At 42.7% G+C, this 17764-nt stretch overlaps 2 protein-coding genes across 2 annotated transcripts; both read right to left on the bottom strand.

Moving 5' to 3' along the window:
- Nucleotides 1–20: 20 nt before the first annotated feature.
- On the bottom strand, nt 21–1068 carry PRR18 (proline rich 18). Its single transcript, XM_072035839.1, has one exon. It carries the CDS (start codon nt 983–985, stop codon nt 203–205), a length of 783 nt encoding a protein of 260 aa, XP_071891940.1. The 5' UTR covers nt 986–1068; the 3' UTR covers nt 21–202.
- A 1108-nt stretch (nt 1069–2176) lies between these two features.
- SFT2D1 (SFT2 domain containing 1) lies at nt 2177–17103 on the bottom strand. Its single transcript, XM_027454252.2, has 8 exons — nt 16946–17103; nt 11362–11448; nt 10147–10229; nt 7870–7951; nt 6562–6597; nt 5769–5827; nt 4342–4371; nt 2177–2894 (listed from the first exon to the last, which is right to left on the bottom strand). The coding sequence occupies exons 1-8, from the start codon at nt 17006–17008 to the stop codon at nt 2855–2857; spliced, it is 480 nt and encodes a 159-aa protein (XP_027310053.1). The 5' UTR covers nt 17009–17103; the 3' UTR covers nt 2177–2854.
- Between the last annotated feature and the right edge of the window lie 661 nt (nt 17104–17764).

The following is a 17764-nucleotide window of genomic DNA, read 5'->3' as shown; positions in this document are numbered from 1 at the left end:
CCGCGGTACAGAGCCAGTGCGGCACGAAAGGGCTGTTTTATTCCAATAAATACAAACGCACCGCTCTGTACAAATATACAAAAGCGCCCCGCGCGTCTTACAAAGGAGCCGCGAGGCTTGTTAAAAGGGCAGGGGGAGGGTGCGGGAGGAGGCTCGGCTCGCCCCGGGCGCCGGTCCCGCTGCTTTGTCCCTGCTGGGGGGCTCAGAGGGCGCCGAGGTGCGGCAGGCTGTCCAGCCGGTCCCCGCGGTCGCGGCCGGCCGCGCTCTCCACGCCGCGCAGCCACTCGGTGCATTTGCGCACCAGCCCCTCGTCCAGCGCCGCCGCCCCCTCGTCGTCCTCCTCGTACTCCTCGTCGTCGTAGCGGTGCCGCTCGTTCAGCAGGGAGATCTTCAGCAGGGCCCGCAGCTCCCCGCCGCCGCCGCCGCCGCCGCCCCCCGCCCGCGCCCCGCGCCGCGCCGCGCCCGCTGCCCCCCGGCCGCCGGGGGCGGCGGCTCCGGGCTGCCCCCGCTGCCGCTCCAGCCCGCGGCGCTGCAGCACCCGCACGGCCTCGGGGGGCAGGCTCAGCGACAGCCGCAGCGCCGCCGCCCCGCCGGGGCTCTTCTCGCAGGGCCGCCCGCCGGCACCCGCCGCCCCCGGCCGCGGCTGGAGCTGGGGCTGGAGCTGGGGCTGGAGCCGCGCCCCCCGCTCCCGCTCCGCCGCCGGCCGCCGCTCCGGGGGCGCCCCCCGCGCCTTCTTCTCCTCCGCCGGCCTCGCCGCCGCCTTCCTGGCGCTGGGGGCCGCCGCCGGCTTCTTGGGCTGCGCCCTCGCGGCCGCCGGGGAGGAGGCGGCGGCGGCGGCGGGGCCGGGCCGGGCGGGCGGCAGGGACGCGGCGCGGCCGGGCGCTGCCTCCGGCTCCTCCCCGCGGGCCCAGGCGGCCCCGGTGAGAGCCGCGGCCCGCCCCGCCCGCGGGCAGGGCCCCGCTGCGCGCCGCGGCTGCAGCCCCATGGCCCCGGCAGCGGCGCGGCTCTGGGCTCGCTGCACGCCGCCGGCCGCCGCCCGGCCCCTCGGCAACCCGCCCCCGGCCCGCCCCGCCCCGGGAACAGCCCCGCCGCCGCCCCGCCGCTGGGAAGGGCCCGGCCGCCCCCCGCGGAGGGCGCGCGGAGAGACCGAGCCCCGCTCCCGGGCACCGCGCACCCACCCGTGTGCGAGCCCTGGGCACAGGCACGGCGGCGAACAAAGGGAGGAGGCAGCGCGGCTGGGGGAGCGCTGCTGAGTGAGGCAGAGCGTTAGGGGGGGCTATAAGGGAGCAGAGGATGAGCGACACCAGCACGGTGCCAATAAAAGCACAACAGTGAGTGGATCTCGCTTCATTCCTGATTCCCTTCTGTCGTGGCAGCGCAGTACAAACCGTTAAGGTTTACAATAAAGTGGCAGCTTTATTTACCAGAGTGCATAAATGAGATCTGCATGACTGACACAGGGCTAATTAAAGATCACAGCAATGATGATCCTGCACAGGAACTGGCAGGTGATGGGCAACAAACCCCATCACAAACTGTGAAGGACAGCCCTTTCCACAACAGCATGTGTCACTCCCTAGGCACAGCCTAGCTCGGCTTCAGGGCAAGCTGCAAGCCCAAAGCAGCAGCAGCAGCACCCAGGGTCCACCAACAACCACAGCTTGTAAGGGGCACCACTGGACAGGCGCTGCTCTCTGCCCCACCACCAGTCTGGCTGCCCAGCCCCTCTACCAGCAGCAGGGAAGATGCCACTGGCACTAACCCGTTAAGGTGGGGCTTAGCTGGCAGCTTAACTGCAAAATTCTGCTGTCATCTTTTATACAGCTTCCCAGAAGTTATTTTGTACAACATACACCAAGATTTGACAGGAATGCACCGCAATTCATCTATTTTGTCTAAGCCCTGTATACTAAGTGCCAGTTCTTCCCCCTCTTCTTGACACTGCAGCTCACATCTTTTCAAATCCCTTCCGTATTTGTGGAAGTTAAGTCAGAACAAGTCGTTTGTCTAAATATGAACACAAAGAAGCTTTAAAGTCACTTCCACAAGTCTAACCAAATTTGTGTAGTCACCTATGTACTCTCCCACTTTTTATCTATTTTCGTACTTATTCAACTGCAGTGGCTGAAGTTTTCAACCCTCGATAGCTGATTCTTAAATAAAAAAATAGTTTAAGCACCTGTAAAACTATTTTATTTCACAAAGCATTCATACATTATCCTTAAGTTTTAAGTAAAAAGTATTTAATTGGAAAGTAACAAAAATGTTTAAAACATAATTTTAATAAAATCAATTAGCTTTTAACAGAACTTTCACATACTTTCATTAAGCTTTTTCCATAAAGCACAAGTATAGACATTTCAAAGCAGCAGTTAATTATAACTTACCAGATCTTTACAATGTTTATAAAACTCTGTCTTTGGAAAAACACACCATGAATAACATATAAACATAAATGGCACATTACAAGTTTTAGACAGAACAGTAAATGAAAACTTTATGCACATTACCCAGATCCTGGAAGCCTGCCTACACTGGGGAATACTCCGTGTTACTAGATGCAAGGGACTTTTAAGACTGATCTTAATAAAAAAGTATTTCAATGTACTTTTTTTTTTTATTTAATTTTTTTTGGTTAAAAAGCCTAAAGGCTCCAGGGTAAACATATAGGTTCACCTGATTTATTTTAAAAGCTGTTTCTAGTAAAAATCACTTAATCCCCCAAAGGCAAATGGAAAGGAAAATACTAAATTATTACTGGGTTTTTCAGGAGTGGAGAAGTACAGTTCTCCAAGTAAAGTTCACAGAAGAGTCGGAGTTGCTTTCAAAGTATACAGTGGTTCTTGTTTTCAACTTATGCTAGACAGGACGTGAAGCATTTAATCACAGCATCCCTTTAAAAAGAAAAAAAAAAAGGGGGAGGTTGGTTAAGCTATTTGTAGTTTCACTTACAGATATATATATCAACCATTACATGTTTAAAATTAAGAATACTACACAAATTTAAGACAAAAAGCAATAGTTTGTCAAACGCAGGCTCTTACTGGCCATCATACGTTGAGTGCCTGCACATCACCCCCTAAAGCAAAGGCTCAGGCCCCTCAGATCTGCCCTTATTTTTGCACTCAGACACATGGTACAACACAGACCACGTTGTTAATTGTTCTCAGGCATGCTGGGTGGCTTAGCAAGGGTCAGGGCCCTACTTCTCAAGGGCTGGCCAGCACAGGCAGGGCTGAGGAGTGTGCCAGATCCGGACAATCACCAAAGCACAGGTGCTTTGAGTCCAAGCCACTTCTGAGTTGCATACAATTGAGCTAGAAAAAAGGCACAGCCTGAAGGGTTTAAAGTGACTACCCTAACACTGCAGGATAAAGAGCAGGCTCAGCCCAGAAGTTTGAAATATCTTGAAGGGTCTATTTCTTTAACCAATAATTAATAAACTCTCTTTCGACTGAACTATTTATTCTCTTTAGTCTTTATTTTTCATTTCCTTAAAAAAAAGCATCAACTTATTAAGGAGCAGAAGTTATTCTGTTGTTAGTCAATTTGAAAGAAAAATGCTCTCATGACTGCTTTTTTTTTTTTTGTCATGTTAGCAAAATAGCCACCATTAACTGGAAAAAAAAAAAAAACAACAAAACATAAGTAAATTGGTGCTAAGAGTAAAACATTAACAAATTTAAATCAAGTAAAAATAACTTGGCTGAAATCAAGATAGGTACTTTAAATGAAATACATAATACTGTTCTCTAGCACCTGACAAGGCTTAAATAGCTATCTTCATATGAAAGGCAGCCTAGTTAGGCAGGAAGTTTATGATGGCACTCCACATACATAAATAAGTTCATAGCCCTTAAAGGCATTACTGTATTACTGAAAGCAGCCTGTGGAAAATTCAGTTCTTCAGTGCCCCATAAAACATAATAGACAAAATAAAAACAAAAAAAACCTGAAGTGATGCATATAACCTAATTATTTTCAGAGCTCTGAGTACTGCAGGTAGAGAAGAAAAAGGCTTTTAACCAAATTCTCAGATGCATAGGCTATCTTTAAGACCTGAAAATCAACTATGGCATCAATGCATTTAAACAAAATGCAAGAATTTAAATAAGAAGATATTTTTAAGAAGAAAAGCATGATGACATTTAAAAGAAAGTTACCATGTACTTTACTTCTATCTGAAGTTTGTACCAATTGTTACTTCTAGTTCACCAATGTCATTTTCTAAAATTAAAACCAGGAATGTTGTGTTTCCCTATTCTGAATTTAAGGGCTTTCTTCCCTCTATAACAGAGATTATTGTTTAAAGTTTTTGTTAAAATGGAATTATTCACTCACCTTGCAAAAGGAATATATGACAGACTATACCTGAGGAAAAAAAAAGAACAAAACACATATTTGACAGAGTTCTCGTGTCCTTCAGACAGCCCACTTTCTGCACTTTAGTGCAGCACCAATAAAAGCACTCTTCTACTGAAACTTTAAACAAGATTACCTACTCGATTTAACGCTTGCTATTAAAAAAGACAACAGAATTGGACAAGAACTAAATGTACTGACAAGGGCTTACTGGCATACTTTTTCCTTGATTTCTCATATAGTTCATGATTTTCTTCACACAAATTCAACTTAAAAAAACAACACAGAAGCAGATTTATTTTTATCACCATTGAGTTCAAAAGGAATGGAGATTTCTGGGCAAAATTGTATCCTTCAAGACAAGAGAGGCTACTTTTTCCAGTATACATTGCGACATTTCCAGTATACATTACGATGCAAATACACATTTGTGTAACTATACAGATGTACACTGTGGTAAGAATAACATGCCATGGTTTTGACACTCAAACAGCTGACATTCTGTCATCCTTTGAAACTTGCTTCTCACAAACACAGCCATGGGCTATGTTTTGTCCTCATCCCCACCAAGCTCCGAGACACTTAAATGAGAAGCTGTCTGCTGTAAACGGGTAAAGCACAGAAGACTGCTAACTAATGCTGCCTAGTAGCAAATATTAATCTGGGCCCAGCAAAACACCAAATAGTCCCTGTCCTGAACAAACACAGTTATTTGTGCTCAGATTTAAGTTCTGTATAGACACTATGTATTCAGGGCAAGTTCAAACAAGAACTGTGGTCAGCTGGGACCGGCTAACTTTTAGTAGCAAGTAATTCAGCCGGGACAAGGAGACCAAGTAGGTACAGTTACATCTCCATGGAGAAGGCAATAACTTCAGAAAATTCTGCCAGGCTTACAGGCATTCATCGAACTGTGCCCACATATTTCCAGGCCTAGCCCCTGAAAGTACCTCTATGGCCATCACACCATCACAGTACCTGCTGCACTAAATTTACCCTCTCACACCCACTCACTGAATGTTCTCAGGGACAGGACAAACCCTATAAAAATGTGATTTATATTCTTCCACTTAAAAAATGAAGATTTAGTTAGAATTCAAGAAAGAGGGAGTAATTGTAAGCAGGGCATATGAATACACAGGTACTTTTCCACCAGAAAAAAGGCATGACAATTTTTGCCTACATTTTCCGTTCGTAATGCCTCAAGAGTCCACACACTGAAGAATGTATTTGAAATTCCAATTTTTACAAAAAGACTGCATATAGATTTTGCTGAAGTTACACAACCCAGCTTCAAAAAATGTGTGAATGAGCATTTACATGATACAAAGTGTGTGTGTACATACATACAGGTTTATAAACATGCAGGTGTAGCAACAGAGAGAAGAAATCAAAATGAATCTTACCAGGTCATTGCCAAGAACTGCAATATGCAGAATAACAATGCCAAACCTTTTTTGTTCCACTATATCAGAAATAGAACAAATATTGCAAATTAGTTCATTTCTCATAAGTCTATACTGTGGACAAGTACAATAGCCTAGTAGCCAAAATTTTAGTTAAGTGACGATGTTTAAGATCTCATCTTAGCTTAATTAACTCCTCCTTCCCATTCTAACAACTCATCCTACTCTCATTTATCACTTCATCAGCACTGTGCTATGAACGTAGTCTCTAGCTTTGAAAATACTTAAAAGCATCAATGCTAACACTTTCATTTTCATTCATACTATAATTCTGCAAACACAGAGTACAGCATTCACTTCTACATAATACGTTAACTATCCCATTTTTCAAAATGATCACCCGAAGCTATTTGCTCTGCCTCTCAGAACATTAAACCGATTAAGACGAATAAAGGAAGAATCTGTGGTTTCTAAAGACTGCTACACATTTTTTGACAGAAGTATATAAAATGTTTTAAGTTGCTTTTCTCAGTTCTTAGGCCAGCGGTCTGCAAATTAAACTGGATACTCTAGATTTTGCACTCTTATCCACATCACGTGCAAGTGGAAAGACGCATTTGTTTTGTAATCATCAGGGTCATCACTCCACCCAAACTCAACTGCAGCTGGAAATCGAAATCACAAACATAAGCTCATCTTTCTTCTACTACTGAGCTGAATTTTAAAGCCATAATACAATCAATAAGATAACAGTTAGATTGTTTTTTAGGGGAACCAAAGTATTCTCACTTACCCAGAATACAGCGCACAGAGTCAGTAATAGGCAAAGCTGGAGGGAGACGAGACAAGAAAATAATGAATATTCAAATACACACCAAGCACATACAGTCACATACAGCACTGCTTTCATATTTTCAGTGGATAATCAGCATTTTCAAGAATTGACTTATGAAGCAAGTAGAGCCAAAGACTGCCACACAGAGACTACACCCTGAAGTTCATACAAGTCAGTGTTTTCCATGAACACAGTGCCCCATGGCCAGAAGTACTGGGACTCATCTTAGAAGAAAGGGGAGGCAGGAACTGAGATCAGAAACCAAAAGGTCCATGTAGTCGTATGTCAGGACTATCAAGTGGTGATCTTAGATGATAAAGCGTGTTCGAAAGCACTCAAGTAGCCTGGGAATCGCTATTCTATTAATTTGGTGCACAGTATTCTTCTGAATCCACTGTTCATAGTATCAGTTTCTGACATGACAGATAGGTTGCATCACAACCAACAATCCATTACTAAGCATCCATTCTTAAATATGATATTTGGCAAACACAGGCTCTGCTGCTTCTGCCAATTATTGATATTATTATTTTTAAATCTTCTGACAACAAAGAAGAAAAGGCCACCAGGGATCAGCTGCCTCATACACAGTGAAAAAGCTCACATGAGGATTTTTTCAAGCTACTCATGCAGCTCCTTTTTAATCCTTTTTAGCTGGTAGTTTGTACTTAAAATTATAAATGCAATCTCTCAGGTTTTTAAAGAAACAATACTGTTTTTTCTAGGGGATGGGGCTTTTTTTCTCCTGGAAGACGAAATGATGCTCATGGAAGTAGAGAAGCCAAGAACCTCACAACATTGAGCTGCAAAGTTGAACATGTGGTTTCCTGGACTTTGAGGGGAGAAATTATTTTTTTGAATTGCTTTGAAAGTGTTGAATCACTAAGCTATACCAACTGAGTTCCAGCCAACAAACAAATGTCCAGCTAGACTTGGTGAGCACTGGCCTCTCAAAGTAGCTGAAAGTCTATCTCTAGCCTTGTTCTTGAACAAATTATTCCAGAAAACAAGTTAAAAGTAATCAACCTAATAGTAGTATTTAATAAGAAGTATTTAGTAATGAACAGTTTACTCCAAATTATTAAAAGTTTCAAACTCAACAACAAACAAGGTCATAGAAAGGAGTGAAATGATCTTTGATATAAAGGGCTAATCAGCTTGACTATAATTACTCAGTACGAACAAAATGCAGATTTAGAAATATCCTGCCTTTTGCAAAGCCTCAAAAATTTTAGCAAAAGCAGCTAGAAAGAGATGTATATTTACCAGCATTACAATTGTAGCTACTAATCTTTTTGGCTCAAACATAGTCTTCAGTTGCTTCAGTGGCCCCATCAGAAAACACGTACTAATGGGAGGGAAGGAAACAAAGAAATGGTAAATCACAATCAAATAAATCTTTGCAAAAGACAACAGGTATTTAATCAGTTTTCCAACAGTTAGATGACCACAAAAGTTCAGAAAGGCATTTCAGTGCTTATCAACAGATACCTCTTAGGATGAAAGGTGAATTAACTCTGGGAAATCCAGAACTTAGTTCTGGAAGTAGCTCACATCCTGGGCTATGAAATTCTTTCCAAACGTATTACCACACGTAGCAGAGGGTTGTTAATTTGAACTTGATTTTGAGACTGTTTTAAGAACAGATTTGACAAAAGAATACACAGAATTCAAAGACGAACTTCTGTAGAAAATTTGTTTAGCAGCATGTGAGTAGCTACGTTTAAGATTACAGAAAAGCTCTAAATCTTTGCCCAAAATCATTAAGAAGAGAAACCCTCCAGCCTTCTTCTCCATGCTTAATTTGAAAAGTGAATGAAATTTATCACCAACTCCAGGTTTTATCTGTTCATCCAAAGAAATGCGATGTGAACCAACCATAGGAGTAATGATCCGTCTACAAATACTGAGATGAGTCCCTTTCCTTCTCTCTTGTTGAAGCCCTGCTGCTTTGCAGAAAATCTTTAATGAGAATGAGGATCTTGTCGCCTGGTGGTGGGTCTGAATGCTTTACTACAGAACAAGACACCCAACCTTAACTTCTTTTCTAGTTAATATTTATTTGTATGAAGTGGAACAGTCAGTGAGCTCTCAGCCAAGATCAATCGTAAGTCTGGTGAACTTTTAGGTATCTTTTAGGATAGAAATGTGGGGATATATCTCCCAAGAAGTAAATGGAACTATAATTTCCTACACCTAGATGTTACCCTGCTGTTAACTTTGTGAATACACCTCCCTTCTTTTCAACTTTTTTCTTAAAGTCACACAGATAGGCCAGACCTCAACATCTCATGTTAAATGAAAAAAAACAACTCAAATATGAAATATTTTAAATTCACTTCAATCCAAACCAACTTTTCTCAGTATTTCTCATCTTGGCATCTGTGCCTCAAATTAAATTAAGATTAAATAAGAAACCTGAAAAACTAGAAGTAAGAATTAGTTCGCCAGTGGAAGGATAAAGATGATGAAAATTTAGTGGAAAAAATGCAGGAGGCTCAGACATCCTAAGATAGGCAGAAAAAAAAACAACACATAAAAAGCTAAATGAATTGATGCTAGCCTGTTTAGCATTGAAGTATAGATATCACGAGAAGAACTTCTGCAGAGAAGTAAGAGAACCCAAAGGGTGCAGAAAGGCTGTGGGGAAAACAAACACACACACAAAAAAAAAGAAAAACACCCAAAGGTCCTCCACTTTCATATGGTATTTCTCACACACAACACATTCTGTAGCAGACCTACCCATCAGCCCAGGGAAAAATCAAGTACGTATCATTGCTTCCATGGCTGTGGGTAGAAAATTACAGTAAAAACAGGCCAGAAAGGACTATTTACAAGGGGTGGTAGCTTCATTTTTGTTTGAAACGAAGTTTAAATCTCCTTGTCAAGATGGGGTTTCCATTGTCATTTCCTAATATTCTCAGAGTGCACCTGCCTGCTGTTTGTATCTAACAGAACACCTGAAAGGGAAGGGGTTGTCTTTTTACTTCTTCAGTTAGAATCCAGACTAAAAGCATTTTCAGCGTTTTTCTAAAACAAACACCAATCTGTAAAAGTTCTCCTCTTAGTTCACAGAGGAATTAGACTTGATTAGTACAGAATTCCTAAAATGCTAATTTAATTTGAAACAGTGGAAACACAACACAAGGTTTAAAAAAAAAAAAAAGAATAGGAGGGAGAGAAAGGGGAAGACTCAGTTTTGCCTAACTCCCAGTAATAACTTAGTACCTCAGAAAGACTTAAGATGTAAGAAGTGCAAGATACAGCCAGCAATTTGTTATTCACGCTTCAGACAGGGGTTGTGATATGTCTACAAAGCAATCACGTAAGACATTACTCGAGGGCAACAAGAAATCATTAGGTGACATTCTTTGATTTTTAGTAACTTCAAAATTGTAAGAAAGATTCTATTAGTATTCCAATATCAAATTGGAAAAAATGTTTATACATAACAAATATACAACACTTTAGAGTAAAACAAATGTAAATGTAGATGAAAAGGAGAACATTTTCCTGTTAATAATAATTAAGAAGTCATACCTGGCCAATGCAGAAATATTTCCCAGGGTATAAAACACTGCAAAAAGCTTGATTCCCTTCGGGAGCCATAGCAATCCTGTTCCCTATTAAAAAAGATTGGATTTTTATATGTTTGTAATTAGTTAACTCAATTTATTGAGATTTTATAGCCTAGAAGTTTATTTTTAGAGATTAACCATTTAACATGTCCCAGCAGAGCATATTGTTCTCAAATTTGTATTAAGACAATATTCAGCATGCCTCTGTTGCCACCTACTGGCAAAATAATGTATTGATTTAATATATTTTGCAATAATTTTTACAACCAAGCTGTTTACTTATATTGTTCATAATGGTTATTTATACTGTTAACATTATTTTTATGGTATTTTCAGTTTTGTTAAGAAGCCCTGTTTTCAGTTTTGTTAAGGCAAGGCAATCTACCTGACAGTCTGCACAGAAACTGCAAGTGTTATCCGCACACACTATTCAAAGAACATCTACATCAAAAGCCACGTTCTGTGAAGAATCAACATCCTGCTTCATAATGAGAAAGAACTTAAAGAGCACCATGCCCACAAAACCCACAGACTGGGTACTTCCCTCAGTGTTACTTTACCTGAATCTGACACTACATGCAGATAAAGAAGTGCTTTATACTGCAAGTTACCCATGTTTACCCATGTCAGATTTTGAAAGACACAATCAATTAATAAACTCTGCTTTTAACTGCAGACTTGAGCCTCCTGACAAGTTCAAAAACTGATTTTAGTCAGCAAATCATTTGTCCAACAGGAGTGCAAGTTTTTCAAGTATTGTCATGCTACAGCTGTCGTCACCTACTGATCTGCATGACAGGTTATACTTGTAGTTTCTTCAGCTTTTAAAAATCTTTCAAACTTCCCCTCCTTTTCGCCCTTTCATGAAAGAGTATAAAAATAAGATGAGAGTATTTTAAAGAATAGCAAAACCCTCTTTCTACTGCACCATACATATCTAAGAAATATAGTACATTGTCAGTGTTCATGCCTCTTGGTAAGAAATTGTTACCCTACAATAAAAACACTTGTTGCTGTGAATGCAAGAAAGATGGCCCAAAATACGATTTACAGACCAGCAGCCCCTGGCTGCTAGTTATATGTGGTAGCGTCCACACAATCACGTATATGAATATTAATGATATTATTCCCAAGAACATTAATAAAATACAGGGGGAAAAAAAAAAGCTTGACTTACGAGAATAGAACACACAACACCAGCAATAAAACAGATGGCAAACCACTTGACTCGCGTACTAAAGCTGAGCGTTGAGGCATCAAGAACCTTAACAGGAAGAGAGAGAAAAAAACATTACAAAACCAGTTTCAAGCAGCCTTAAGAACATTTCTTCATTAAGTCCTTAATTTTAAACAAGTGGTTTTTTTCAGCCAAAAACAATTATTTTACCTTGCTTAAACACAACTGCTTACACGTTAGTTATTTCCCAGTTTAAGAATTACATCAACAATTTGGAAACGTTCACAAACTACAGAACCTGTGAAGGTACATGCTGGCACTCAAGCAACACTGCTCCACTTTCAAGCTGCACGTCCTTTCCCCAGGTAATTACAACTGAAAAATCTCATGACGGTACCAAAGCAGAACAAATGGACCTTCCAGCAGGTTGCTGATGAACATACCTATTCGTTCAGTGCTCTATGTTCCTATCGGTGATACCACCGTTTTCTGTTACCAGACAGAATCCACTGTCCATATTCCCACAAGTATCCGTTGCAAGCACTACAATTCCTTTTCAGTTACTGTTCCTTATAGGGTGAAGGTATGGGCAGATTAACACACCATGTCTCATCAGACAGCTAACTTGCCGAAAGGGATAATTTTGCTTCCTGTTTCTCCGGTGATTCCAGAACCTGTAGGGTCCCTTGACAAGCTGAGCCAACCAACATTGCCTGAGAAGCCGGAAGAGAACTAGGGCTCCTTTCACTTTGATGACAGCCCCATGTTAGACTCATGAGCCAAACCAGCTCTGCAAGACGACAGAAAAGCAGCGGGGCTTCCTGACTGCAAGGCAAGAAGCAGGGCCATAGGGCTGGCAGAACCGCCCCTTTCATCAGAAGTTCACTTTGTCCACCCATGCTGTGAGATCAGTGAATTCCACCTTACTCCAGGTGACTGAAGTTAACTATGCCCTCTATTCTAAACTGCTCCATTAAGAAAATTGTAGCTTCAGCTTACATAAACTGGCTGTAAATCTAACTCTCATTTTTGTTCAGATGACACAAGCAAACTTGTCTGCACTTGTCATCTGTTCTACAGATATTTTCAATCAAACATTATTAATCAAATATACAACAGTTAGGGCCTCCTTAACCAATGAGTTTAATGCTTCTACTCTTCAGAAATTTCGCTTTCAGTAAATGAATCAACTAAATTTGTTTACTGCTTAGAACAATTTCACATCTGTATCAATACAGAACCTGTACTGAACTGAATCAAGGAGGCAAAGGCAAGCACACTGTTACGGCTGCAGTGAATGAGTCTTCGGACTTATGTCAACAGAAAATAATAGCCTGGACTACTTCCTACTTATAACCTTATTTAATCAAATCAAATACCTTAAGTATTTACTTAAGAAGAAAGATCAGAATACTAACAACGAACCTGTTACACTTGCACACTGACTGAGCAGACACACTGCTGCAATACAATATTGGTATGAATTTTTTCTTCTTCATGTTCAGCAGTCAAGACACTAGTTTCCAAAGGATTGGAAGGTACAGCTTACCTTGTTTGTCCCAACTCTTTATCCTTACGTATGCATTAAAGAAACAGACAAAAACAATAACTGAAAGACGGTTAATGATTCAAAACCATTTTTGACAGTCATGTTCCTGAATGCCTCCATGGGTGAGAAGTGCAGGAAGAGCTGGCAGTGCTCAGCTGAAGATGCACACTCAAAGCGCTCTTTGAAACATGTTTTTTAGTTACACCAATTCATGCAACTAACCACGCTTCCACAAAAAGCAGTAAAAATCCTTTCCCTTCCTGCTCTGAAGCAAAGTGCAGGATGTGCTGATACAATCAGGACGTCCAGCGCACACGTTGCAGATTGCCTGGATAACAAGGAAAGCTGGAAGGCAAATAATGCCAAGCATATGAAGCAAACTGTTGCCACTTAGTGCTATTCTACTTCTAATAGCACTACTTGGTGGTCTTGAAGCATCTGTTCCTTTACACGACTATCAGGGAATTACATTTTCCACATTTAAAAAAAAAATCAACTTAAACTCGTAACAGTTATTTGGTCAAAAAGCCCACCATAAACAAATGAACCATACAAAGGCCCAGAAAAACGTATTTAAAATATGATTTTAAAACTAGCTTAATACATTTTGTAGATTTAATTTTTAAAAGCTTGGATTGGCAATGTAGATGAATTGAAGGAAGATAAGCAGCAGCATGAGGGCTGCCACAGCATTGCAACACAGCTTTCTCTGTAATAACAGAACTAAATAATTGAGTTGGCATTAAAAACGAAGCCTGGTCCTCCAACCATTCCTGACGTCACCACTTTTTATGTTATCAAGCTGAATGTCTTGGAATCATAGAGCTCCAGTTCCTCAAATGCATTTCCTCGGTTCCTGATACCTGCTACCTTCTGGGCTTCGTGGAAGCAACAGAGCTGGCTGCATTTCTGCGATGCCAGTTTCACCCCACAGTAAAGCACCTTGCAGCAGAAGCTGAACAACAGGTACACAACAGGTACTTAAATCATGGTTTTCAGCTTGTGCTAAAACACCAGGTTATGATCTGTAAAAAAACAAGGAACTGACACAGTGCCTGTTCTGCCCAATCTACTGCAAGAGCAGTAATTTCTAGAGGAGGGGCTGTGAAACACCCGGAAATAACAGCTACACATCTACATGCAACAGAGACTGCAAACCAAACCTTAAAAAAAGTGTCAGAAGTCCCAGCTGCATACGCAACAAAAAAAAAAACAAAAACAAACAAGACACTTAGGACTTCTTTTAATTGTCTGGCAAACTGCAGTGCTAATCCTAGACTTCAGATAACAAGAGCTGGCACCACACTCTACAGTATTAGAAGAAACTTTTACTTAGAAGACTGACAAAATTGCCAGGTAAATTCTGCATCTGGGAAAAGATTTGTAAGGGAACTGTGAAGTGGCAGGAGCAAGGGCATTCCTGTAAGACATACCACTTGCTGTATCTCTGGGCTGTTTGTTTCCAAATGGTAAGAAACACAACCAACCAAACAACAATAACAAACAACCAGAAATTGACAAATAACCCACCCTCATTTTGCTAAGCTTTACCATCAAACTCCTGGTAAAGAAGCAAAGATTTTTGCTCACAGGAGACTCCAGAAGAATTAATTATTATATCAAAGAAGTGACATGGGAAAATAACAGGAAACCTGAAGTGGAAACTGGAATCAGGAAGGCAGACTTCCTGAAACGTAAGGAACAGTCTTGCAACAGGCCAGCACACCATTTGCAAGTGACAGAAAGCAGTCTCTTTACTGGGCAGCAGACACTCAGTACGGACATGCAGTAAATCACATGAACGATAATCTGCAAGGCTGCCTTTGATCAAAAGCGTTTCTTGTGGTTTTGATCATCTGAGGCTCCACCCACATACTTGTGTGATCTTATAGAAGTCTTCTACATGGGCAGAAACAATAGTGTTTTCACTGATTTTAAGAAGGACTCTATTAGTTAAAAATTTCTTTCCTTAATAGGAAACTTATGAGCATGCAAGTAATGAAGAAAAACCAAATTCAAACAGATTTTTTTGCAGGATTGAATTCGTAATCAATGTTTCAAAAGTTTTCAGAGATGCATTTTCATATTTCATTATACGCATTTTTATCAAAACCTTGAAGTAAAACCAGAAGTTTAAACACCTGGTCTACTCCTCCTTGCTCAACTCTTACTGAATGCCTTCAGTGTTGCCAATTGACAACCATCAGGAAACTCCAAGAAGCCAGGAAGCAAGCCACTCAAAACTAGTGACTTCATATTATTTTGGTATTGATAAAAATAAATGTCAGCATGTTATATTGTCATCGCTACACTGGTACATTTACAATTTATTATAAGTTCCTTTTTTTGTAAGAATTATTTCTTCTTCCCCTGAGTGTCATTGATCTAATTGCAGCAAGACAGGTCAGCTTTCTGAAGAGGCTGGAAAGTGCACAAAGACTTCATTGACTCACCACAGTCTCACTATACACTTTTCCTCTATTTAACAAGAATTACTGCTGACCTCATGGTTATGGTTCTGCAAAGATCAAGAGTGAGCAGAGCACAGAGATACCTATGAACATGAAGCATATGATCGCTGTTAAACAACCAGCAGCTACTCCTCTGAGAGGGTCATTGTTTTTAACCAAACACGTGAGTCAGTTCTGGAAAGGTCATCTAAAACATTGATGCATTTCACACGCGAAATGCAGAACCTTTTATTTCCCTTCACAGTGTCACCTCGTTAAGTGTCCTTCTCTGCATGGCTGCATGTACTTTTTTGCTCTGTTACACACATCTTTAAAACAGCCAACACCATCCAGCTGTAAAGCTGTAGCTTTGGAGAACTTCACATACAAATCCCCTCACTAAATACAAACCCAATTTCCAGTGCTCCAGAAATACAGAGCTACTTCGAAAGAAACCTACAACAAATACCTCGGCTAGACACCTGAGTTTTCTCTTTTGTGGGTATTTAGTTACTTTAAAAAAAGACATTTCTGGTTCATCATCTCAGCATGAAGTCCTTTTGTGCTATGCCAAAAGGGCATTAAATTTACATTTTATTCTTCTATCATGTACTAGGTAGTTTTTAGATATGTATAGATTCTTGCTGTTTGAAGTCTTCCATAACTATAATGTGCAATAATCAAACCATGATATAGCTTAATTACTGATCTTAATAAATGACATTCTTATCTCAGTTTCCTCCTTCTCTGGATATATCTCTCAAATTTAAAATGACAGAACTCCAAGCCACCATTTGCATCTCATGTAAAATGTTCCTGGAGACAGTAGATTAAATAATTTTCTTGGAATTTAACTAATACTAATAGGAATAAGCATTCGACAATCTTGAGTTCTTGACTGGGGTGAAGCACCCCAAACACTGGAAGCTAGCTGGGGTGTGAGAGGACACAGATGCTGCGGTGCTTCCAGAATCACACCAGGTCTAGAAGCACTTCGGTGCCTGCCTCACTGTAACAAAAAGGCAAAGCTCGTGAGCCTCACAGGCCAGCATCAACTTTGCACAAAGACAGCTGAAGCATGTCAGCATCAAGCTGCTTGAACTACAGACACCAACTGTACTGGGGCTGTACTGGTTCACTAAAACCCAGACCGAGACTACCCCACATTCCAGCTTCCTCCACCATGCCCCAGCATCCGGCAGCACCCAAAGCCAAGGCTTTCTGAATCATTAAGGTTGGAAGAAACCTCCAAGATCATCTGGCCCAACCACCCCCTACCACCAGTGTCACCACTGACCATGTCCCCAAGCACCACGTCCAGCCTCTCCCTGAGCACCCCTAGAGACAGTGACTCCACCACCTCCCTGGGCAACCCGTCCCAGTGCCTGACTGCTCTTTCTGAGCAGAAATGGCTCCTCACTGCCAACCTGAACCTCCCCTGGTGCTACCTGAGGCCATTCCCTCTGGTCCTATCACTGGTTACTGTGAGCAGAGGCCGACCCCAGCTCCCCACCCTTTCCCTTCAGGCAGCTGCAGAGCAGTGAGGCCTCCCCTGAGCCCCGGCAGGGCCGTGCCGTGCCGGTACCTGCGCCGTCAGCCCCTGCTCCTCGTCGTCCTGCCCGCTCAGCACCCGCCGCAGCTTCTCCATGGCGGGGCCGGCACCGGGAGCGGGAGCGCGACCCCTCCGCACCGCACGGCCCGTGGGCCCCACCGGAAGTGACGGCAGCCCCCTCCCGCCCTCGCTTCAGGCTCCGCCCCCGGCTGGGCGGCCGTTGGGCGCGAGGCGACCGTTGCGCGCGAGGCGCGGGGCGGGGCGTGGCGAGCCGGGGTGGGGCGGGAGCAGCTCTCTGAGGGGGCTCGGGGCGGGGGGGAGAGATCACAGAGTCACAGAATCACAGTCACAGAATTTCTAGGTTGGAAGAGACCTCAAGATCATCGAGTCCAACCTCTGACCTAACGCTAACAGTCCCCACTAAACCATATCCCTAAGCTCTACATCTAAACGTCTTTTAAGATAAGGGATAAGGGCTGGGAGGCTGCAGGAGCGGGATGAGGGGTCCCGGGGGGGCTGTGGGGGACAGGAGCGTCCCCTCACCCGCTCCTCTCGGCTGCTGGAGTGTGTTCCTCCTCACGCAGCTCCCTGCTCCGAGGGAGGGTCTCTGTGTGGCGTTGTAACCCCATAGTGGGCTGTCACATCTCGGGTAGCCTTAAATTAAGACCAAAACAGGGAATGGGAGAAACAGCTGCAGACAGCGGTGTGTGGAAATAGGCAAACGACAGCACCCATCAGGTGCCCCCGGAGGTGGTTGGTAAGACCTGTACATACCGCATCCAGTGTGCTGCGTGATGGCTGCACAGTGCAGTTTGCTTCACTGCTGGTTGCTTGGGCAGAGGGATGGCAAAA

This window comes from Anas platyrhynchos, chromosome 3 (assembly GCF_047663525.1).
Source record: "Anas platyrhynchos isolate ZD024472 breed Pekin duck chromosome 3, IASCAAS_PekinDuck_T2T, whole genome shotgun sequence".
NCBI lineage: Eukaryota > Metazoa > Chordata > Aves > Anseriformes > Anatidae > Anas > Anas platyrhynchos.
This window is presented reverse-complemented; position numbering and strand designations above follow the sequence as displayed.